General features: G+C 39.0%; 1 protein-coding gene across 3 annotated transcripts in view; it reads right to left on the bottom strand.

Moving 5' to 3' along the window:
- cacna1ha (calcium channel, voltage-dependent, T type, alpha 1H subunit a) overlaps window positions 1-24712 on the bottom strand; it is a 137333-nt gene extending 112621 nt beyond the window's left edge. Inside the window, exons 1-2 of one of the 3 annotated variants that reach the window (XM_032587024.1) lie at window positions 24303-24712; window positions 22145-22647 (exon numbers count right to left, since the gene is read on the bottom strand). In XM_032587024.1, the coding sequence (XP_032442915.1) occupies window positions 22145-22623 (479 nt within the window). In that variant the 5' untranslated portion in view covers window positions 22624-22647; window positions 24303-24712. The remainder of the gene's footprint in view (window positions 1-22144; window positions 22648-24302) is intronic. The other 2 variants (XM_032587022.1, XM_032587023.1) reach the window with 2 other exon arrangements.
- Between the last annotated feature and the right edge of the window lie 259 nt (window positions 24713-24971).

Raw genomic sequence — 24971 nt, 5'->3', positions numbered from 1 at the left:
TCCAATTTAGTGATTGAACCACCTCATTCAAGCACTTCGATCAAAATATCATACCCATTGGGAAATGAAAATTTAATTTCATGAACTCCTATTGCACTTTGATAGATGACGATTCTGTTATGTAACCATTACTCTCATTACTGCTGGTTGTCAGGGAGGTTGATCCTCTAAAGAAGCAAATCCAGTCAAGAGAATCAAGGTTGTTCCCGTTTCTTAAGGTGTTGAGAAACACCAAGTAACACTATTCATGAAATAACGGGTGGATTAGGATGGATTTCCCTTTACAAGTCAGAGTCTCTTTTGTGGTACATTTTTTTAACACTGAACAGAACAACACAAATCGTATGGACCAGGACATGACACAGGTTATCCACCACCATCAACAGGCAGCTCCACAGTAGTCTGAATTTAGCCCATTAAAGGAAGGTGTTGTTTGTTAGCATTAAGTGTCCTAGAATAGCCAATGTGTAATTTCTCTGTTAGTGAAAAAATGTCAGTCATTCCATACTAGGTGAAAATACAAGTGCTCTGGGCTCATGAGAGAAAATTGCTCTGTTCAGTCTCTCCCAATTTCCTGCTACATGGTGCTCAAATACCATCTAAACATTTGTCGCCTAAATTCAAATTCAAGTTGTAGACTTGGTTATTACTACTGTTTCATTTGTTGGCCATTGTTTTTGGACTGATGGCTATAATTTGGTATCAACTCTTTTTGCTAACTTTTGGCTATACAAGTTAGCAAAAAGGTTGTCAATTTCTTCTTCCCATATTTTTTTGTGAATATTTCTTGATTTTAGACATCAGTTGAAGTAATAAAACAATGACCTTGTTTTACTACTTGATCTCAGTGCTTGATCTTTAATAATCTTACCCTGTAAGCATAATCTCACCAGGGCTTCATAAGTGAATGTATTTTCTAAATCAGTAGGACTGGAAGTTGTTAGAAGTTTCTGCACAGCTTGAAAACACTACACCCAATAGTAGTTTTTTTTTTCCAACCAGGTCTACAGCAGTAGGCAGATAAGCTGATGAGTCAACATCGCCATCCTATGATGAGTTTTTTTTTCTTTTTTTCTCGTCCTTTGTAAATCACTGCAGCAAGTCTAGCCTTACAAAATTTTAGCCGAGCTCAAAAATACTGCAGAGCACTTTGCGTTTACATCTGTGTGGAAATTCACAAAAATTCCGCTTTTGTAAAACAGACACGTTTTCAACAGTCCTACATAATGTTTTATCTGTTTAGAGAACCATAGCAGAAGTCATGCAGACACTGGGGCAGTTCATTTAGTTACTTAGTATCTTAAATTTAGCGATTTTAATGATTTCATCAAATCTGTGTAAATCCTACTGTGTTTGAAAGCAACAAATATTATTATTATTACTTCATTTGACATACTCCCATCTGTTAGATCATTGGTTTCCCTCAAACCAAGGGGTTTGTTTTTCTTGCTTAACCCCATATGACAGTCTCCTCTTTAGGTAAGTGTACCCTTCAAACAAGCGCACAAACAAAGCCAAGTGAACCAGCATCAGTGAAAAATAAATGTCACATGCCTCCTCTCATGGCTGATATTGTTTTAGCCATCACAGGGGGTTACTATCAAACACTATCAACAAAGGCAAGCACTTTACTGGGTGAGTGGTCATCTTTTACTAGCATACAACCCCAGCCTTTTGAACATACAGTTCAGCATATTAATTCTTTATTTATTTATTTGCTTATTTTTTTCAAATTTAAGCACGAGTAAGTCCTCTGTCTTTTGAGAAGGTCACAAAATAATAATAAAAAAACTGCAACATCTGGTACAGAGCTATGGAAAACATGGCTGTAAACACATATCCCCAGTCTCTTTACCCATATACACATATATGGGTAAACTATACCCATATACTCCCCCCAGCACACAAACACCCACACACATACCAAAGCAAAGTGCCGCTCTCCATGTCAATTACCAAATTAGGAAAAAATATTCAGTATTTCACAGACATCATGTTCTTCCCATACACATGCATTTGATGTACAATGGAGAATATATTTTAAGAATGCTGAAATACTTAGAATAGAAATAATAGGTCGGAGTGTGGTGAAATGCGGTAGTCTGCTATGTACTATAAAATAAATCTATTTTGCAGAATAAATGTGGTATTAGAAGTCCTGTTACTGGTCTCAAATATTTCTAACAACACTATCTGTCAACAGGAGGTTGACAGGCACCTAGGAGAAATTTATAAGCTTGCATTTTTCCCCCCTCCAGAATCTTTCTCTTTATGCTGCCAACAGGAAATAGGTCAAAAAGGAGTTTTGGGAGATTGGCAATAATAAATAAGGACCTGCATAGAACACTGAATGCACTATCACCTTGAACTAAAATGGTTAATGTTAAGGGAAACTAATTCTTTAGCTGTGCAATCCTGGAATTAATCTTATGACTCCAGGTGGATGTGTATGGGGTGGTGGAGGTTAGGGTGCATGTAGCACCCTTACCTACATGCAAAGGTTTAGATTAAAGCCATTGAGATACAAAAGGAAATTCATAGCAATATTGACAAAATTTTGGCAAAAAAATAAATATATACCGATAGCTAGCAGATGCTTATCCCAAGTGATCCAACATAACTTGGTACTAAAAGTCTTAAAAACACATATAACTACCTGAAGACCTGCAAAATGAGAATTGATTAATTAACCTTCTAACATTTAAATAAATGGAGGCGTGAATGTTTGATACAATTGTGTTTTTATAAACAGACATACCTTCTTCACTCAGCTTTATGAACATTTTGCTGTCGTAGAGGCAACTTTCAAAACGATTCATCCTGTTCCTGTTCCTTTTGCTAACCAACTGTGCACAACTTTGTTTTGGTCAGCCAAATAAAATGCAAGAAATTAATACTGAAGTTTATGGTTCTGAAAAGACTCAATAAAAACTTTTAAAAAAAACTCAAAAGGCAATGAAAATCTTCATAGAGTTTATACAAATATAACATTTAAAATATTCCTTATCCATGTTCAATACCCAGAGGCAGTTGTACACAAAGTAACAAGGACCATTAATTCAAAACGCTTCGTGATTACAGAAAACCCTTGAACCTTATCAGCCTTGCTACCGGATTGGGACTAATAATGTTGTTCAAAATGTTTATGTTTCTCGTGGTAATAACTGTTGAGAAATCTTAAGAAAGGGCAATTCAACATTTTTATTTGACTATTATGCTGAAGCAATAACCATTATCCATGTGATATAGTCCTAGTTATGCCTGAACCCAATCAAGTTTGTCTCAATAACAAACAACAAAAATATATCCCTAAAGATTAGTCTGAGTAAAACAAGCCACTGGACTGTTAATAGCCTAAAAAATCCATTTGCTGCCATGAAGCTTAGCAAATCATCCAGAGGGGTGCTGATCTGTAGCTGATGGCAAAAACAGACATTACCCTCTTTGAGCAATTAATACAGCATAAAGAACTGCATTTTTTAAACACTTTTATCAAGAGTTTTCTCTGATTTTCTCTCAGGCTGCAAATGCTGAATTTGTACAGCCAATGGTCCTGCTGCTGGCGTCATTGAGATATTCACTATTGAGAGTTTGCTAGTTTGGACATAGCAAACGCTCCGATCCGACAAGCATCCTCATCTAGCTTCCTCTTCCTCACACATACCCACACATCGCCCTCAGCCAGTGGCTCTCTGATCTGTTTGTTAGCGCAGCATCTCATTAAGTCTGTGCTCCCGGTGCTCAGCGGTGCCAAAAGAGGGGCCCGTCCAGCGTCCGTGGCCACGCTGACACAGGGCCGCCAACCGGAACAAACTAGATCCGTGCGCGATGCGTGGGAGGTCCGTCACACACACTCATGTTAGCGCCCCTCTGCAGAGCTCGGCACACACACACACACACACACGCACACACACAGTGTATGGTTTGCTGTAAAATCTGAGAACCAGACACACGGACACACAAATGACAAGTCTTGCACCAGTTTAGATTATCTAATACCGATTGCTACCCACAGACGGAGATGACATTTGGGCTTTCATAAATGCACGGAAAGAAGCTCATACACGTTCAAACTTCCGTAGCTGGAGTTTTTAAAATGACTCATTGCTCTCACTGCACTTGACTGCAGGTGAAACGTTTTTTCTTTTTATCCTCAGAAAACAAAGTACGTGAAGTCTGGATCTAAATGACAAACATTACAATCATGCAAAAGTTGCAAAGAGCTAGTTTTCATTCCACTTTCCCTTGTGTTTTCCTACATACATGTCTCCCCTGCAGCTTCAATGGAACTGCCAGGAAGAGTTTGTCAGACGCTAATATCAAATAAAAATGCTTACAACATCCAAACTAAAGTCCATTAAGTCAATGGGGGTAAGTGGCTGACTGAGTAAAGGGATGAATTAATAGTCATAAAGCTATATCACTTTGGAAGATATTCCTTCACTCTAGTCCTAGTTTTAAGTGCTTGTCTGACTGTTATTGTCTGATTATCATTATTTTTAACCAAATATAACTGTTTTTGTCAGTGTGCATATCAGACACTGCTGTAGATTGTATGTCTTTTAATTACAGTGATGGAAAACATCCTGAAAGATGCCAATGTCTGCATCGGTCCTATCCTTACTGACTTCAAAAGCTTCCCCTATGACAAGGTTAGAAATAAATCTGTTACAAGGCTTTTAACAAATTTTAAGTGGAGTAGTGGCTTTTGATACGGGTGATATGGATCAGTGCCCAGGGCATCGATCTGTCTGTGGGCAGCATTAGCACTGAATGATGAGACAAAAAAAACAACCCAAAAAAACACAAGAATTCAGCTGCTTCACAAACAAGATTTCAGTTATTTATTGGGGCATTCATGAGACTAGGAATCAGCAATCTTCCATGACTGTTGGTATATCAGATTAAATTCTTTTAGGCAGACATTTTGCTGCTCGTACTATTGATTAGTTTTCCCACCATTGTTGTGTCTCCTACAAGTTTACTGAAAAGTAAAAATAATAATAATAATAATAATAATAATAGTGTAAACAATGGCTGTTTGTTTGCCACAAACTCAGCCCACTAATCTAACATATGACAAAAAAATAGCTGTTTGCAAGAAGGAAAAGTCATTGGGAAAATCAGCATTCTGTGCTCTCAGAGGTCTTGGCTAATGGTCCCTTTGTGGCCATTTCCACCAAACTGGTTCCTGTGCTTCCCAAGCACACCGACACTAAACACTGGGTCATGCTTTAAAACCTGCTGGGCCAAAGCAAAGAATTGCTCTCATCAGCAGCTAGGGTCAGGCTAATGAGGAACAACAGCAAATCTAAATGTCAAAAGAGTCATCTTTAAAACTCATGAAATGGAGTTCAGTTTTTCAGAAATTATTTGACTACTTTCCTTGTTTTATGTATTCCAGCTTACCTTGAAATTTCTGGATTTACCGTGTTACCCAGAAATAACACGGGGTTTACTGTGTTATTTCTGGGTATGATCTTTTTGCTCTCTGTTGTATTTAAATATTGACCAACTTTCTATTATTTTTTCAGAAAGTTGAAGAAATACTTTGACAATGATCCAACATATTGTGGTTAACTTATGAATGTTTAAGTAATATAAAAAGCCCCAAGATTTAAGAATATTTTATTCCAAATGTTGAGGATTGTTTCTTGTACTTTGTACATTGTTCTTGACTGTACCACAGAAGTATGTATTAGCTTCTAGCTAATTGTTCAACATAGTCTCACTTTTCCCCAGACAAGTATATAACTGCTCAATTATAAAGCTACTTCATCTAAAAATCAAGCTGCTCAACAAATGGAAGGCCTCCCGCACTTCAGCTGGGTCAGCTGTCTCACATCCCTCTTTCATCTTGTACAAAGGCTCTTTACGTGTGTGTGTGGGGGTGTGTGTGTGTGTGTGTGGGGGTGTGTAGGGGTGTGCATCTAGGAAAAAGCCGTGTGCATGTGGTGCAGTTTTCATGTGTGTTTGAACTCTGATAATAGGGGTCCATTAGAACGTAGACAAGAGGCCACAGAGAGCTGTGATCCTTTAATACAGCCTAATGGACGTTAAACGGCAACGTCCCACGTGCACAACAACCTTACGGCGGCAGCAAATAGGCAATGCCTGCAATAAGACAGATTACTCTCCAAGACATAATTAAAGAACATCTGAACTGTCAGAATTGCAATCCATTCATATTGACTTGGTGCTGTCCGCGAGACTGCACGCCTGTTGGGCTGGGACAACAATGCCAAGTTTGATGTGGAGCAGAATAGATCAGCAACAGGGAGAACAGTTCATTGGGTTTGTTGTAATAACATCCATACAGAGATGTGTAGCTCCTGGTTCCAACATATGTACTTCCACACTCTCTTTCCCATTGTAGCACCCCACCTCTTATCTGTTTAATCAGAACAAATGAACCTTAAGTACATTCATAGGATTTACATCTATGGGATTTGACAAAGTAAGACCCAGTTCTAAAGTAGGAATAAAATGTTAGACAACTTCCCTTAGACAAAGTTCCTTATGGGTAAAATTGTTAAAAGATGTGGCATGAAAATGTAATCAGCCTGGTTGAACATACCCTAACTCTTTTAGGGTATGTCTCTTCATGCTTCCTATACAAATTGATTTTTTTTTGCCATTTTTTGTGCATAAAAAGGCTGAATCTCAGTGAGACTGAATAGAGAGAATCTTTGAACAAGCTTTGAATTAGCATTCATGCTAAATCATTCCATTATACCTTTAGGGTCACTGTCCTACTGAAAGGGAGACAACTGAGGCTTTCAGGGAACAAACAGATCAATTTATACAGAGAATAAATTACACACAAATAGAGTATTTAATAATTGTTTGATTAATGAAGGTATTTGTCAGCACAACCTTTTTTAGGGGTTTTAGACTAAAAAACAAGAGATGTAATTAGATGGGATTACAGTGCAGCCCCGCCTTTTTTTTTTTTGAATAATGCGTGAAGCAGATTGTTTAATGGGTGATGGAAGAAGTTCAAACCCCGACTTGACATGCATTTGGTCAGATGCTTCTACTCAGTCATGCAGCATAAAACAAGCAGATGCGATGGCTCCTCTTACATCGCACATATCTTTGGGAGTTCACTGGCAGTTCAGTTATCTCCTTCAATGGGTATGAAGTCAGCCAAAGAGATCAGACATGAGCAGCAGTTTGGGCTCTGAGCATGAAGGTCGACCTGGCCTAACAGTTCCTATCTTGAGCACCTCTAGTGCTGCAGCCCTCTATCAGATCTCCATCAGGAACTTCAAAGAGAACCAAAGCATGGTTTGAAACCCAAATTTATTTTCAGTGCATTTTTCCCCCTTTCTTTTATTGACACTTAGGTGTTACATTTAAAGTACAATGAGCGACGAAAACTGCAGTATTGCCTTCAACTCCCCTCCACCAGGCTTTATGAACACACACTCTTACTACTGAACAGTCATAAATATTACAGATATTGACTCAGCACTCAAACATGGACACACACACACACCACGCACACACACATGCATAAATATATGTTGTAGGCCGGCGATCCTTCCCCTCCCCGACGCTCTAACGTGCAGCAGTGCTGTTCTGTTGCCTAGAAACCAGGTAGAGTTTCCAGCTAGATCTGAGCTGTCGAGAAAATCCCACCATCCCAACTTCTCCCTCTTACTCCCTCCATGAAAACGCTCATTTATTCACATGTGGTTATGATGTTCCCATCATTACACGTACACAGACTATCCCGGTTTGTAGCTTGTTCAACTTATCAATCTCCATCTTCATGGCTCAACTAGACAAAGCAGGGGCACAGAGCTGAAAGAGAGAACAAGAAGAGGCTGCAGATTTTAGGGTCTCTAAAGGGAATGCAGTGGAGTATCCAGATATATCTATTATACACAACTGCGCTAAAAGCATCTCTTATCTAACATGCACACAAGGGTGAGCACATCTGGCACAATAAGCAATCGTTTTGGGTTTTTTTACCCTCTGTTTAATTTTACCCCCAGCCTCAAATAGCTGAAATACACAAACAGGCAAATATAACCCAAATCACAAATAAGTGTTGTCTTCATTTGCTTTTAAGTTAATTCAAGCTCCATATGAACACCAAAAATCACAAAAATAGGGAAAGAGGCAGCTCTTTTTATTAATAAAGAAGGAATATTAAAAAAAAGAAAGTTAATTGCGCTTCCTAAAACATCGCAGTGATCTCCTATTCGCTCACATACAAACACATGAAAAGACACACTTGGCCGTACTGTCTACATTGCCATGACAACCCTGAGCTGGATGCTGATGGGTTTCCCAGATCTTTTATTTATTCATCCACCTCGACATTACTCTTTCATTCGCACGCATGTGTATCTTTAAGCATATGAGCATCCATGCGTGCACGCCCTCACTTCCCTGGGCACACAGAGACGCGTTTTACAAGCCCGTCCAAACAGCGGCGTCAATGTCGCAGAGGAAGTCTGGTTTCCTACACGTTCTCGGCAGAGCTGATTGGCCCCGTGCGCAGATGTGTCGAGCTCTTGCTTCAATATTGTGATCCGCCTTCGCAGAAGAGGCCATTATGGTCAAGTGCTATGTTATTGCCTATCTTTTTTTTTTCTTTTTGACAGTAATTTCACCCATCTTCCAATCAATAACGGAATCAGCAGCAACATAAGAGCTGTTGTGGTATTCTTGTGGGGAAGCAGAACAGAGCACTAAGAAAACACAAACATGCTGTTGCACACGGAACATTTTTTAAGCTTATTAGGAAACCGTAGCACAAATTCTTCACTGCAAGCACAACAAGGCAATTCGACATAAAAACATAACTGAGTGCTACTTTGAAGACGTTGTACACAAAAAGAGATTAATGATCTCTTTAGGAATCTTCCCCCAACACCTCGATGCTGACCTCTGGACTATGTTTGCATCCTCAACCATGATGTAGGGCAGCTCCTCTAAATCACTTGGTTTTTCACCTACAACTGCTGACACTCCATCTTCTCACCTCCTGTTTTATAGCCTGGATAAATTAGCTTTTGCTGGACTCAATCCTCTTCCATACCTGTCCCTTTGCCATCAGGACATCACGAACCGACAGCCACCATAGTTTTATCCATGCATGTAGATCAATAAATCTGCAGGGTTCAATCCACTTCAAACACTGAGGAACTGACAGGAATGATAAAAAGGAAGACAAATGCCCTGACAATTTTAGCAATAGGTCTCAGGTTGAAAATGATCTATTTGCCTCACATGCCTGCACGTGGGGGCGTGCACGCATGTGTGTGTATATGCAAATATAATGCAATAGCCTGAAAATAAAAACAAATCCCTGCCCCCAATGGAGCAACATAAAAACATGAAAGATAGGAACAAATCAGTGCTCATGCATGTTTGAGCAACACAAAAAGACCAAAGAAGGAGAGGTGAAGGAAACGAGGGCAAAGAAAGAGCAAACATTATTCAGCTGCAGTCAGAACAAGAGAGTGAGGAGGAGGAGGAAGAGGAGAGGAGAGGAAGGGGGTTGGGGGTTACTTGAGAGTGGAGTTATGTCTTGATGTTGGAACACCACTGCATCCCCACTGCAGCAACCATCAACTGACAAAAAAAGACAATAGGAAGCACAACATAGCAGGCTGAGTGCAGAAAAATGCGTGCTCATCCCTTACACCTGTGATTGGCTGAAAGCCGTGTCCAACTGACAGACGATGGCAGCAGCAGCTTGTTAGCGCACACAAACTGTCCGGAAAGGGCTGCATTTAAATGACTGGGTTCAGCTCTTTTCACTGCTCATGCTGGCCCTGTTCATCTTTCTCAGCTCTTGCACCGTTCCTCTGAACGCCCAGATTTTCCCCTTTTATCCTGTTTATCCATTTCATTCTTCCCTTCTGCTCTTGTTCTTGCCATTGTTTTTGACTTCCTGTCCTCCCTCTTTGAATTCTCTTGTCTGTTTTCTGTCTTAGACTTTCAGGGGTTTTTTTTCCTCAACTTTTGGATTCATCATCTTTGGCTTTCTTGTTCTCTCTTCTTCTTTTTTAGCCTCCCATCCAGCAGTGCACATGTCCCCTGGCTGGAATCATTCAAGTGCAAACGGAGTAATTTTCCACCATTAAAGTTGTGATTTTTCTTTTTTCTTGGATTTGGACACATTCCATTAACATTTTTTGGAAGATATTTTCATTGAGGGGTTGGATGGTGGACTGATGCATGGAAACACACAAGCAGACCATCACCAACAGGAGGCGATTCCATAGCAACAGCTGCTGAAACATCCCATCCCACAATATCAGTTGGCCAATCAGTGCGGCAATGCCGCTACAGGGAAACTGAGTAATGGCTTGCCGAGTTAAAAGACAAATTGGGTAGATGGAGCAGTAACTCTACAGTGACCCTATTGGTTTGTTCTAGTTTTATGCCAGCTTTTGGTTTACATTTTGTCTTAAGTCTTCCATCACTCTCCTCATTGAGGTAAATGTTCTCGTAGCTGTGATGAACAACTGCATGTACCTGGTACATGTCAAAGTAGGAGGCTGGATTACTCAGGCTTCTAATATGTGCTGGATGGGGGTGAAAAGAAATGCCTGGTGGCTTCTCCTTAGAATTGTTAGAGTTGACAGTGAATGTGGTCTACTGGGATAGAAATAGGAATGTTTCTGTGTTACAGTTATTTTATAAGATACTGGAGTCAGACAGCAGAGAAATATTACGCAAAGCAGTGACAGTAAAGAGGATCTAAACAGAGACATAAAGCAAGATAGTAACATACACTGCATTGCACAAGTATTCACATCCCCTGAACGTTCTCTAACATCTAACAGAGAAACTTTAAATCCATCTGAAAATGTCGCAGATGAAACATCCCATCCCACAATGGATTTCTACAAAGGAATGGAGCTACCCGCTGACGACAACCATTCTGCTTTGTAAAATAGAAAATAAGAAACTCACCAGAGCTGAAAACCAAAACATGCTTACACAAGCTGGTAAGAACTGGACCGAAAAGACTGTCAGAATCATGCAATGTACAGTTTATAATGTTTATAGTAAATTATCATACTAAGTCTTTCAGTTTGTTTTGCTTCTTCGTAGTTGAATGAGATCTAACTGGACAAAATTCACCCTTACAACAACTTCTAGATCCATACAACACAGAGTACTGCTCAGTAAGGCTAAACAGGTCAAAGTGCTGTTTGGATTTTTACAGCAATCTTATTTGTCATTATCCTCAGTTTAGTTGTATCCTGTACAACTATAGAAAACTATTTGACAGTTAAAACTGTGTAGAAGAGGATTGTGATGAGGATCAGGGTGGATTTTTGTAAAGATTGTCTCATATCCATGTCCAACTGGGAACTGCAAAACAGCAGCATCATCTACCACGACTGCCAAAATGTCAACAAGTAGACAGGGTGATGATGAATCCATTCCAACCAGGAATCGCACCATGACTGCACACTGAGAATGATCCAAGGTATGTTATTTTTAATAGCAGAAAAGGTGAGGTGGGCTGTCACAGAAGTAGTCCTTCACAGGTCACCTGGCCAAGCCTTCCATATTGTTTATGCACTTTACAAATAATTAAGTTTACAAAACACCTGTTTTAGATATCTTCTGAATTACTACTGCTCTCGCATTTCGCAGAACTGAGGCAGTATCAGCAGTATATCATGTCATCACCGCTTGCTGCAGCCTCTCAATAGCATCCATCATAGCTAGTGGATCATCAGAATCATCTTCTGGCTCAAGCATAAAAGGCTAAACCATTTACAGAAGGAAGGCTTCCTTAGTTATTATTCACTCAAAAATTGTGTTTGGTTAATAAGGGTGTCAGAATCTGCCAGAAGTTGCTTATCCAGCACAGTGCTTACCAACACAACAAATAACCCTGAAACGTTAATGTTTAAGCCAGCCCTCATTATTAATAACTAGCTTAGCCGTTCACTTGCAGACATTACCTCTGTTGCTATTTACTCTAATAAAACCCATGAAATATGACTGGGAGGACAAGACAAAATAAATATGCAGAAAACCTAAAGACTAATGACAAAGTGTGTTCAAGCAGTTGTTACAAGATTCCTTAGACTCCCTGACCCCAGAAACAAGCAGCTACCTTCCTTATTCAGACTAGCCTTAAACCTCTGACAAAGCACCTTAATTACAATCTGACAAGCACGACTTGGCAAAGTAGCAGAAAGCGCTTAAAAATGTGTCAGCAGTAACGCCGTGTTTTTTGGGGGGTTTTTTTGCAGGCTTCTACAGTCGTGGCTGGTAAAGCATGACTTTCTTCTTTCTTTTTACCAATGTTGTAACGATATAATCTGCGGTCCCTCCCATAATCCCTGTGGCAACATAAATTTAGAAAAATGTCCATCATCTGGCCAGACATATTAACATTGGGCCACACTCATTTTCACATCAGACGCTCAGCGCCTCGGGCAAAAGTAAGGGTCATTGCCTGGACACGCGTTGTGTGTGTGAATGCGCACAACTCCCGTACAGTCACTTGTAAGCACTTTGGCACACACACATACACCGCATTTACACAAATGAGAAGAAGCACTATTAGTTCCAGATCGTTTTGCGACGCAGTCTGTAAACACTGAGCAGAGGGATAAACAAAGATCCTATTGCACTTGAAGTAATCCCACAATACACACACCTTAACACCCCACACACAGGGCAAGCTGGCTTGCTAAATGACTTCCATGCATACTTAGACATAAACATTATTAAATACCTCGAGGGGTACAAGTTATATTTGTTTATGCATTATGTTTAGCTAATGCACTGAGAAACAGAAATAATGTTCCATGTTGGATTGGATATTGGTTCGCAAGTAAAGAAAAAGCAAAATGAACTACTCCGCTGATTCCTTACACGTTTTACACTCTTGTTTAACATTTTCTCACGTTACAACCTGAAACTGTAATGGCTTTACCTGCAGTTTCCTTTACTCCGATACCCCAAAATAAAATCCAACGCAATCTGTGTGTGGTTTAATCTCAGCATAAATCCCACTGCTCGGTGAAGGCTTCAGAGCAGGGGTGTCAAACTCCAGTCCTCAAAGGCCACTGTCCTGCAGTTTTTAGATGTGCCACAGGTACAAAACACTGGAAACAAATGGCTAGATTGCCTCCTTATTGTGTAGATAAGTTCTCCAGAGTCCTGCTAATGACCTAATTATTCTATTCAGGTGTGGTGCAGCAGCGGCACATCCAGAAGTTGCAGGACCCTCCAGGACTGGAGTTTGACACCTCTGCTTCAGAGAATTGGGAAGAACAGGAAAGTTAGTCAGAGTTCCTGGAAGAAAACCTCTCAAAACACTTGAGACGAGGGCAGAGGTTCATTTTCCAGAAGACACTAACCTGAGCATACAGCCAAAGCTACAATGAAATGGGTTAGAGCAACACATATTCATTTGTTAGAATGGGACAAGTTCAAACCAATATCCAATGGAGAATTTGTGGCAAGACATAAATTTTGATATCAACAATCTCCATTCAGTGTGACTCAGTTTGACCTATTGTCTAAAGAAAAATAGGCAAAATCTTCAAAACCTTAAAAATCTTCAAAGCTGTTAGAAAACATCCAAAAGAATTGCAATCATAACTGTGGCAAAAGGCTGAATACAAACGCATACCTCAGTTTTTTCTGATTTTAATTTGTTTAATGAACAACTCTGTATCATTTTCTTCAATCTAATTTATAGTTATGCAATACTTTGAATTTGTCCATCACATAAAATCCCCAAAAAGCTTGCGGTTGGAATATGATCAAGTTTGAAAACATCCAAGAGGTGTTACTGCTTTTAAATGGCATTGTTTCAAATTAGTTAGCGCAAAATTGGTAGCCACACACTTTGGGGGACTGCACAGGAGTTGCAGAGTTTCGTACGTCACAGAGACAGGATCCCTCAGTCTCTGCAGAAAAATGCACCTAACGACCCTCAATCTGCTGTTATGAGCACAGGCCAAATATGAGTCACCTAGCAAGCTGGCAAACACACATTGTTGCAATGCTTAATATAAATTGAGCAAGACAAAGCATTTCGCCTGTCAAGGAGGGAGTAATGCGCAAAAGCCTGTCTTTTGTACACACGCCCTCATCCTCTCACTTCTTCATCAGGAGGCATGTCTGGGTGGCAACAGATGGACAACCCACTGACATCAAGGACAGCTATCATCATTCCTCACTCTGAGAAGATAAAATTGGTTTAGGATGTAAATACACCGAGACAAAAAAATATATATGTCTCTAAAATGATTTCAATGCATCATGAGTGACAGGACGTGGGTTATGTCAAATTTGTCACTGGAGGGCAAAGCTGATTAGGGTTTCTTTCGTTGATAATGTGGTTTCTAAAAAAACAGCTCTCCTTCACCTTGAATGATCCCGCTGAAACAGCTTTGACTCTGCCAGATATCTTTCTAGATATGCCCAATCAATCAAAATTGCAAATAATATCTGAGATTGCAAATGCTTGAGTTATTTCTCACTGACATTGTTGCTACCAAAAAGTTCAATGAACACATTGGTTGCTTGAGATGTGGAAGTTTACCTTGTGATGAAAATGTAATACAACTTTGACAACATGACAAGTTGGCACATACAAGGGAGAGAAGACCAGAAGCAAGAATGCTACGAGTCTCTTAGCTGACCTGACATGTTCGGAACATGAAAGCATGAAATCCCATTGCAACCATTTTCCCAGTAAAAACATGAAGGTATTTGCAAAGCCCTAAGCATTTTTGTCCATAGGGCTCTCTGAGGCTGTGTACCACAAAAGTCCGCCTGAAATTACCCTTCTTGTGAAGATGAAGCAGCAATGGAAAATGATCAGGGCTCACAACCTACAGTCGCTGAGAGCAATGCTTGTGGGCTTTTCACCGAGAGGTACCAGTAGCACTGAACTCATTGTTTATGAGACATCTGTAAAGCAATATGAGGATTACTGACCAGAGCAGAACAGGACAGACTAATTGCAGCCCACTGTAAAAAAAAAAAAAAAAAAGTGTTTTATTATTGTTTTCACCTGAAAGAAAAAAAAGTTTGAAGAGGGATGCTAAGGTCTAGAAATGCAATAATAGAGACAGTTAACAGAGCTGCTAACTCAACTGGATTTCTACTTTTTTAAAACATTTTTTCTTGTTTACTGATTGAAGATAAAGGTGCAACCAAAAGGCACTAATAAAAAATCTGTTCTACATTTTTTTAGGTTTCACACACAAGGGTTTAAGAAAAGTACCAAGTTGAAAATAGGATTTACTTAGCAAATAAATAAATATAATTAGTTAAGATTAACACAAACACATTACATAAGAAAAAAATGTACCGTACATAGATTAAGGAACATTGTCCGACACTGTAATGTGTCAGTAGCAAAAAATTTGTCCTGCCATAAGCTGACACAAATAAAGCCAACTGACTATGGTCAAATAATTGACATCTATTGAACTAAAGCATTGTAAGAGCTATCATGAAAGCTAAGGCACTGTAACCAGCAGATGGTAGACAACTAAAAACCATGTCATGTTTTGTCTATTATGTCTGAACCCATTTCTGTCCCTCCAGTACTTTATGTTTGTTTTGGATTTTAAGAGCAAAACCTTTTAGCTAAAGGTTAAAATTTCATTTTTTTAAGTAGATTTTATAATCACATTACTCCCTATACCAGTAAAGGTGCAAAATACATAGCCACCACTGTTTGCATAATCACATTGAAAATAACTGCTTTGGTGCAATATTTTTTTATTCAGTGCTCTTCTGCTAATAATATACATTTTCTGCTGGATGGAATATGACTGTCTTTAGTAACAATAGCTAAGATAAAATTTAGCGACTGAGCTGCAAAAGCTAATTGAAAGAGAGAGGAACATAATAGTGATGACAAAATTTATGGAAAAAATGAGGACAAAAGGAGTTAACAGAGAAAGATATTGCCACTGTAATATTCAACTATAGTATTGCAAATGCTTGTTGTGTTAATGTCATGTAGATGTGTGAGCCAACAACCTTATCTCACACTAAGCAGAACCTTAGAAAACGATTGTCAATGGTTGCAATAATGCAAACAAATTCAAAAAAGTATTATCAAAAAGATGGGATAAAGTACAAGACCACGCTGGGCACCACCTCTGTCATCTGAGATCCAAAAATCAAGGCTACAATTCACACAGGCTCCCCAAATTTGGGCAATATTGGATTGGAAAAATGTCGCTTAATCTGATGAGTGTCAGATTAAGCGACGGTAAAAAAAAATGTCAATTGCAACATTCATTAGGTGGAATCAGAACATGACAAAAAGCATGGATGGATAAACACTATGGGCAATGTTTCAACGCCTCAGCCTACCAGAACAACGTTGTTGACTTAATTCGTCCCTTAGTGACCAAAATGTACCCATCTTCTGATGGCAGTTTCCTGAAGGACAGGACGAGAGGACAAATCTGTAACAGCTGTATGTATGATGCTACCATGGTAATATAAATCAAAACTGTCTGGAGTGTTTTTGGCAACTTGTTGAGCATGTGTCTGAAGAATAAAGGCCATTCTGAAGGCAGGGGGCAATCTGTAATTGCTGCCTGCAAAGAACCAGAGAATTTTCTGGACATCTTCAACAGTTACTGTACAGCCCTGAGTGCATTCAGTTGATTATTGATGACGCACATTTTTAAAAAGATTAATGACATAGGCTGTCGCGCAGAAATGCCATTAAGGTAATTGTAAGCAACTGCTGACAGATCCTAATTGCCACAGTGAATTAATGACTCACAAGTTTAATATTTTAGAGTCATTCTATCTAATTTTGATTTGCTTCAATTTTTGATTTGCACCAAGAATACAGGTAGAATAATAGTTTCTTCTTTTTTTTCTCACCACTTTCACTGTACCTCATTGTTGCAGAGTGAAGGTGCGTTTACAATTCAAGTAATATTTACAAAGTCTACTATGGACCACCAGGTTTGTAGTGTTTATAATGGACCGTAAACACACACCCACTCATGTAGAGACACATAGGAATTAAACGCGGCTAGATATCCTTTGAGATCAGCTCTTATGACATAACCTGGTTCAATTCTTATGCAAGCAGTTATAAAAGCAATAGAAGGCATATGACAGTGTGAGCCTTGCTCATTAGCCATGCTCATGCATAAAAAAATATTCAACTCTCTCAACAAATTCAGGAAAAAAAATATGTATCTCTACATCTTAAATATAAAAAGAAAAAACCACAGGAGCATCTACTTTTTATCACAAACATCCTAGTTAGCTATTACTCTGTCATAACAGGGATGTGGACAACAGGATAAATAATGGGTATGGAGGTATGCCAAGGTTTTTAAAAGTTATCTTTTGAATAAAGATAACATTTTGTGAACATTTTGTTGATTTTATGCTTTTGTCTTATGCTTTTCCTGGTGTCCTTTCACTAAGACGATAGAGAAAGTGCAATTGTGGCCCTAGCTTCTTCCAACTATGTGGCGCATTGAGGAACCCTCATTGCTGTGCACTGAAGGTCAGCTCGCTGAAACGTTACAACACTTTTCCATTGTTTACAAGAAACTCATTTAGAGATTTAGAAATGTGTTCACTCACAAAACAAAGTGTGGAAAGGAAATGAGTGCTCCCTATCAGTCTTTTTAGGGTTATAAACAGATTCAGATTATATGTACTATAATAAACATACATAAAGTGGTAGTTCGGCATGCAAAACCAATTTATTTTATTAGCAAGTCACAGATGTTTAGTCTTTTTTCTGCCGAGTTTCTTAAGTATTATCAATTGTCAGGTCAAAAATAAATAAATCGAATAAACAACAACAACAAAAGCAGAATAATAGAGAAAGTAGAGATTTTGACAATTCATGGGGTTTTAAGTATGGGCTGCACAATATATTCACTGAAATGTCTCTGTGTGAACAATAATAATATTGCTAAATACTCGAAGGAATGCAGTATTTGTTGCCTGCTATTTCTACCTGACAAAAACACACTTTGCTCACCTGATACAGATATTAGTCAAGATCCTAAAGGTCACAGAGAAATTTGAAAGCAATAATATCCCAATCAAATTTCCCGACATCATGCTGCCCTACTCCTTACTTACTGAAGTCAAATGAGTGAGTGTTTGTGCAGAAAACACAGTCGTAATCAGGGATCACAGCTTGAATTAAAATGATCAGACTATAAACACAGTGAAATTCAACGTCTTAGACATTTTCCTAGCAGTTATTTCTCTAAAAAAATGGCAATTTACATAAAAATGTGGTTTTGTCACCGGTGTAGCATGTCACATTTTTTGGATCAGCTGCAATGACTGCTGGCCAGAGCCCAGTGACTGCAGAATAAAAATCAACTTTATAGAGTTTTTTTTTTTTAGAAGGAATCATTTTTACAACCAATTAGTTGACCCTAAGCAATGCATAAAATTAAAGTTACTCAAGTGGCCCTTTGGGCAATTCACTGAGCAGCCCCGCTCTGCAAAAAGGAAAATGGTCCAAAACAATAATGCAAGCTATTAATAAATTTAACAGGTTTTTTTTTTTAAATAATTACTAATATGTACTAATAAATATGTTGCTTGTTGTTTCTGTCTTAGACTATTAATACAAAGCAAAATACCAATAAATAAGTGGTATAGTCAATATAATGATTGCAATAGCATACCAGACTTTATATATATATATATATATATATATATATATATATATATATATATATATAATAAAAATTATGTGTTTGCTTCCCTTGTTCTTTTCATCCTCATACTAAGATGGTACAAAATGTTGTTACTTTTACACAAGACTCTTACTGTGAGAATCTCATACTGACCCGGACATAAGCTAGCTTAAAGCCAATGAAGCACATAGCGTCAGTCTGCAGGTGGCACAGGTTATTTTGATTATATTTTGGTAAAAGTAAAAATACTCCTCATCAGAATCATTGGTCATTAAGGAATAAAAAACAAATCCACTGCATAAAAATTATCCACCCATTGTCTATAGCCACTATCATTGCCGAGTCGTCGGGGTCTGTGCCTGTCTCCAGCAGCCATTATACTTTGTACATACCGTCAGCGCATCCCAGGGCAACACAGAAAGACCCAGAAGAACAACCATGCACATACATTCATACAAAAGGGAAATTTACTCACACTGATTCATGGGAACAGCCATATTTTTTGGACTGTGGAATGAAGCCAAAGAGCCCAAGAGAAACTCATGCCAGCAAAAGGAAACAATTTGATCGCATTTTAAAAAATGTAATGCATTACATTTAACATGCGTCTGTGTTGCATACTTAACATCTGTTAACGTTGACTGTTTTCATAATCGATAGAAAGACCAGTTTTGCAATGATGTTGACCTTTCATGAGCCTTTTAAGACCTGGTGGACACAAAAACATAATAAATGTTTCAGACACTACCTAAGTGGGTTTGCACAAGCCAGTAATCATTCAAAAACCATTTGGATAAAAAAATAACACAATCAAAAAACTGAATAAAAATCTTTCACAACAGAATATGCCAGCCAGATACGCTTTCTCTACCACAAATGCACAGTCAATGTCATCACTCCCAGATTTATTGAGACATTAAAGCACTGGATCTATACTAAGCTCTCCAAAGGAGGAGGGTCATGTAGAACAGCCGGCTGACGCATACTGACCTATTCAGGTAGATCACCAATTTGAGTTTTTGACCTACGTCACAGCACCGTGATGAAGAGGATATGATTCATCAACTTCACTTGCGACAGCTAATCAACGAAAGTAAACTAATTTTTGCATATAACTTTGAACTGATGTAACTGATGCTGTATGAGGCTGTTTCAGGGTTTTTTTTCTGAGAGTTTGCTTATGTTTAAGAATATGGAAACACACAGGATATAAAAGACCCTCATTGTATATTTACTTCCTGTCTTCAGTATCTACATCCTCTCAAACTTCAAGCAACTTGACGACTCGTCTCCAAACCACTTAACCCCATAAAAACTCCAGACTGCCGTCTCAATGAAACGCCAAATTCACATGCACACACATAAATACATAAAACATGCAATACCCCTATGGAAAGACTTCGAAATGCAGTCATTCTACAGCAACAGGATGCTACAACTACATATGACAAAGAAGAGAAATTCCAATTGGAAGAAAATATTTGGTTTGCATTCTATAAACGTACATCTAGAAATAAAGAGTGTTGGTGTCAATATGCAAAATTACTTTAGCAGCAGTAACATAAGTGTTGCTTTTCTGTTGTAAATAAAAGCGATTACAATAGGTAACACAATTTAATTGTCATTGCCATTTAATTACCATGAGAATCTCATATCATATAAGTATAGCCAGGCATAAAAATCATTCATACCTCTGACCAAATTAAGTTAAAAATAGATGTATAACTTGACCAAAAAGGTACTTTGGCTGGAAGTAACTTTCAACATTTTTAAGGAGCCCAGCCAGAGTCCCGAGTTGAATTTATGAGAGAATCTGTGAAGGGAGCTAAAGATCAAGATGATTGCAAAGAAGTCATCCAACCTCTAACTTGAAGCTTATCTCAAAATGCTTGTCCACAATTATGAGAGGAATTTTAATACTGGGTTGTTAATACAGGCTTTTGTAATTCATCATCAAGACAGGTATAAATAATCGTAGGCATGAATTTTTCAAAAGACGCCTGTGTCATTAAGAATCTGGAACAAAGTTCTTGGTTTGACGGAAATAAGTTTACACCTAAATCTGTCATGGGGGATGTGGAGGGAGAGGTGGAGGTGGATAAGAAATGTTCATAATAACTACATATCTACATTCTTAGTAACTTTCAAATAGCAGACACACTGTAATGTATGTGTGTCAACATTGCATACACCACCCACCTAAGTGCACCCTGTGAGAAGTACCTGCAGTCATTAATCTTCAACTTCTTTTTGACTGCCGCCTTTGTTCTTTTTAGACTCAGCTAAATTGTAGTGAAACGTCCCACAGCTGGATATTGCACAGGGAAACTGTCTAACAGTAAACATAAAGGGGTTTCTGTTAGTATTATGTATAAAACTGAAGGGAGCAATATTGTTCATTCAATTAACATTTTTGGCAAACCTCAAATTGCTTGGATATTGGGAAAGGCTGAGACTTAGAAAGAAATGGAGAAAAATAACAACAAACTGAAATCAAGCATACATTATAAAAATCTATCTAATTCTAGTTGGAAAGATTTTGCTGAACACAAACCACCGTTCATAGATTTAACTTTACTTCATGTATCCTTTTTTGCACATTTTTTTCTTTCCTCTTTTTTTCTGCTTATATCTAAACTGTAAAAAAAGAATAAAAGATTAAAGATCTGATTTAAAACTTTCCCCAATAGCTTAAACAAATCCTAAAATTGTGATCAGAAGAACTTAGTTCCCTGCTGAGATGTCTATTATGCATGATTATTTTAATGTAATCATAATAGTTACTCATGTACAAGTTTGTTATCAGGATTATCTAAAATATTATAGACATAAGCTGTTTATTGGTACCAAAGTATACAGATGTTTTAGGGAGCTATGGGTCTAAATCCACCTATAATTTCCATTTTACTCTTTCACTATGAGATACTTATAGTGAGATACCAGAAATACTGCATGGTTTTCAGCAGCTTTAGTGCTGACTCTCCCACCACCTGCTGCAATGAGCTCAGCTGGCTGAAACAGTTCAAGTTAATTTAGTTTATGGTAATAAGACCAAATTACAATAAATCCCATTTTACAAATAGTTACAAAAATAAATAATTCTAATATATTCCCATCATAGAGTTGCAGTGAAATCCAAACACAGTACAAAGGAATCCTTATTAAAATATCTAAGTTATGGGCGTGCCGTGGTGGCGGAGGGGTTAGCGTGACCCACATTCAAAGGCAACATGGCCTCGACGCAGCTGTCGCGGGTTCGACTCCCGGACCCGATGACGTTTACCTGTCAGCCTACTTTGAAAAAGGGACACTAGAGCCCACAAAATGATACCTAAGTTATCAAGATCAATTGATCACGTCATGCTCATTGGTGGAATCATCCAACAACCGCCAATGATTCATACAACCTTAATCAGGCAAACCAGGATGAAGACATATTTGGGCTTACCAGTCTCCGGCATATGAAAGGATATGGGTTACAGACCATGCGAAGACACCAGTTGCGGGGCCTTGTTGTTTGCTTCAGGCAGAAGAAGGCCACAGGAGCCAGGGCCGGATACGGCTGCTGCTCCTCCTCCTCGGACACGCAGTCTGGGTCGCGGATTGGAGCTGTGATGCGGACTCCCAGCGTAGGCCCAGCTTCCATTTCCAGCTCTGGCTCCTGCTCCTCCTCACATTCCTGAACTTCGACGCTCCACTCGTCTCTCCTTTCTCCTCGACCGCCACAGCTCCCTCTCCTCTTCTTCTCCACCGCCTCCTCCTTCTCTTCCTCCTGCTGCTTCTGCTCCTCTTCCCGGCCTCCTCCTCCTCTTTGTCCTTCTGGGTCACCATTGTGATCTGGGGCGTCGGTCCTGTGGCCCGCCGATACAGAAAGCCTCACGTCCTCCTGTACCTCGCCCTGCTCCTGGCACGCTTCGTACTGAAAGCGCACTCTCCCTTCGCCATCAGTCATGATAGAGCATCAGGCAGAGCCACTCTAGAGGAGAGGTCAGAGGATTAGAGGTTGGAGGGAAGAAGGGAGTGGTTGATGTTCAGAGATCAACACCAGACATGCAGGTGGAGGAAGGATTGTTTGCAAAAAAGCAAAGAAGGAGTGACAGAGAAAAAAATGAGTGAAAGAGTGATCAGCTCAGCACAGATAAATCTCACAATGGGCCAAATAAACACTTAAACCATTCTGTCTATCAGTCCCTTGGCAACACAAGAACTTGCTTCCAGTGAACGTACACAGCGGCAGAATTTTACAAACCTTTGACACTTTTGCACAATCATTCTTCCAACTTAGCCAGTTCTTATACATGTAAAACAAACAAAGACAGCAACACCTTAAATTCACTCAAGTGTTATATGCAGATACAGAGACATCTAAAACCCGGGTAGAGGTTCTCCTTCTTGCAGGACAACAATTTTAAACATGCAGCCAGGGCTGAAATTCTGGGCCATTCTTACCTGCAAATGTGTGTGCTACAATGGCCCAGTCAAAGCACAGACCTAAATCTAACTAAAGATATGCACCAAGAGTTGAAACTTTCCTTTTACAGACATTCTTCATTGAATCTTACTAAGCCTTAGCTGTTTTGCAGAAGGGAATGGGTAAAATAATTTTTTTCAATATTCAAATCTGGCAAACACCACTTGCTAAAGATTTGCAGCTATAATTTCACTTAAAGGTTTTCTTTCTTTTTTTTTTTCTTCAAAGTATATTTATTCTGAGGAAGCCCAAAGGCATGTCACACTTTAGATTTTTATTTTCAGAACTTTTGAAAACCTTGCTTCGATTTCTTCCCATCTCACTGTACTGCCCAATTTATCAAACATAAACCCACTAACAACTAAAGTTTGTGGTCATAATTGGAATAAATATTAAAAAGTTAGCTAAGGCACTGTATTGATTTAAAAGAAATCACATGCTTTATATGCTTTATTCATTCCACTATCACATGAATTTTGACGTATCAGAAATGGCAGTGGCACATGAACAAAACACTGGCTGTGAGATTTTTCAAGGCATCCCACATTTAGACAGGCTTTTTAAAGCGTATTGAGTGCAGAGATATTTTACTGCCACAGATTTACACTGTGATATAATAGAAATAGTAAAGATTTTTTATTTATTTTTTATTCCTGACTCCTTTTCTCTTCCTGTTGCTATGTGATTGAACAGATGGACCGCTCTGTCTCTGATATACTGAAGGTTTTTAGCCCACACCATTCAGTGGTAGGCAAACAGGAGTATGCGCCAAAAAATGAGGGGGGGAAAGCAATTTACGCCACACTAATCCCGATTATTATAATAAATGGAATAGCATCAAGTACGAAACATTAGCCCTGATAATCCCGTAAAGCAGACTTTACTCTTTTGAAGCTTTTTTTAAATGGGCTTTTGTTCTGACATGAGAAAAGAAAAGCGCATTAAATTTTCCAACTCGTTCCATAAAGGATTTTTAGATCGCCATTAAAAATGAAAAATGTTGCAGTTTTTAAGTAACTGTGCCAAAGGAAACAACACCGGAGGAAAGGGAGCGCTCGTCATCCCTCTCTCTGATTCTTTTGTCGTGTGAAGTAAATTCTGGACTTGATGAGCGTTCAAAGAACAGAGGCAAACGAAACAACTTCTTTGTTTTCAAATACCTTATCAAGACGGAATCGGGAGTTCCCATAAGCATGATCCGTGACTTTCCGACGTTCTAGCGCACCCAGCCTTTCTCAGCAACCTGGACCTTCCCTGTTCCTTTCTTTCTTTCTCCCCTTTCTCTCCACACAGTGCGTGTCTTCCCTTTGCTCGTAAGTAATCAAATAAAAGCAGTTGGTCCTTAAAAAAGAATCACGGACTGGAGTCAAAGAAGTCGCTTTAAGTGGTCCTCATCTGCGCCTTCAGTCAATTAAAGACGGAACATCTACCCATGCCTCCTATCTGCTACCAGTCCATCCTAGCTGAGGAGTTGGTTACGCAGCGTGGAGCGGAGATGCGCGCGCGGGTGGGTTGGGCCGCGTGGGCAGCCTACGCCTGAATCCCCGTGTGGATGGTCTGACACGAAGAAACTTGGCCCAGGACCTGGAAGCCCCGACACGTGATTCGACGTCCGCTTGGAGGAAAAAACAAACAAACAAACAAAAAAAAGGTTTCTCGCTAAAAACACCCACCATGCTGTGCGGGCATGAACCGCAGTGTACAGTGGAGCAAATGTTAAACATGCCTGTTTTGAATCCGTTATTGCTATCTCTAAGATTATGATTTGCGTTGTTCAGGGTTGAATAAAAATATAAACTCTTAATCATGGTTTTAATAAAATATCAAAT

This window comes from Xiphophorus hellerii, chromosome 16 (genome assembly GCF_003331165.1).
Source record: "Xiphophorus hellerii strain 12219 chromosome 16, Xiphophorus_hellerii-4.1, whole genome shotgun sequence".
NCBI lineage: Eukaryota > Metazoa > Chordata > Actinopteri > Cyprinodontiformes > Poeciliidae > Xiphophorus > Xiphophorus hellerii.
Note: the sequence above shows the minus strand (reverse complement) of the source record. Positions and strands in the feature narration are given on the sequence as shown.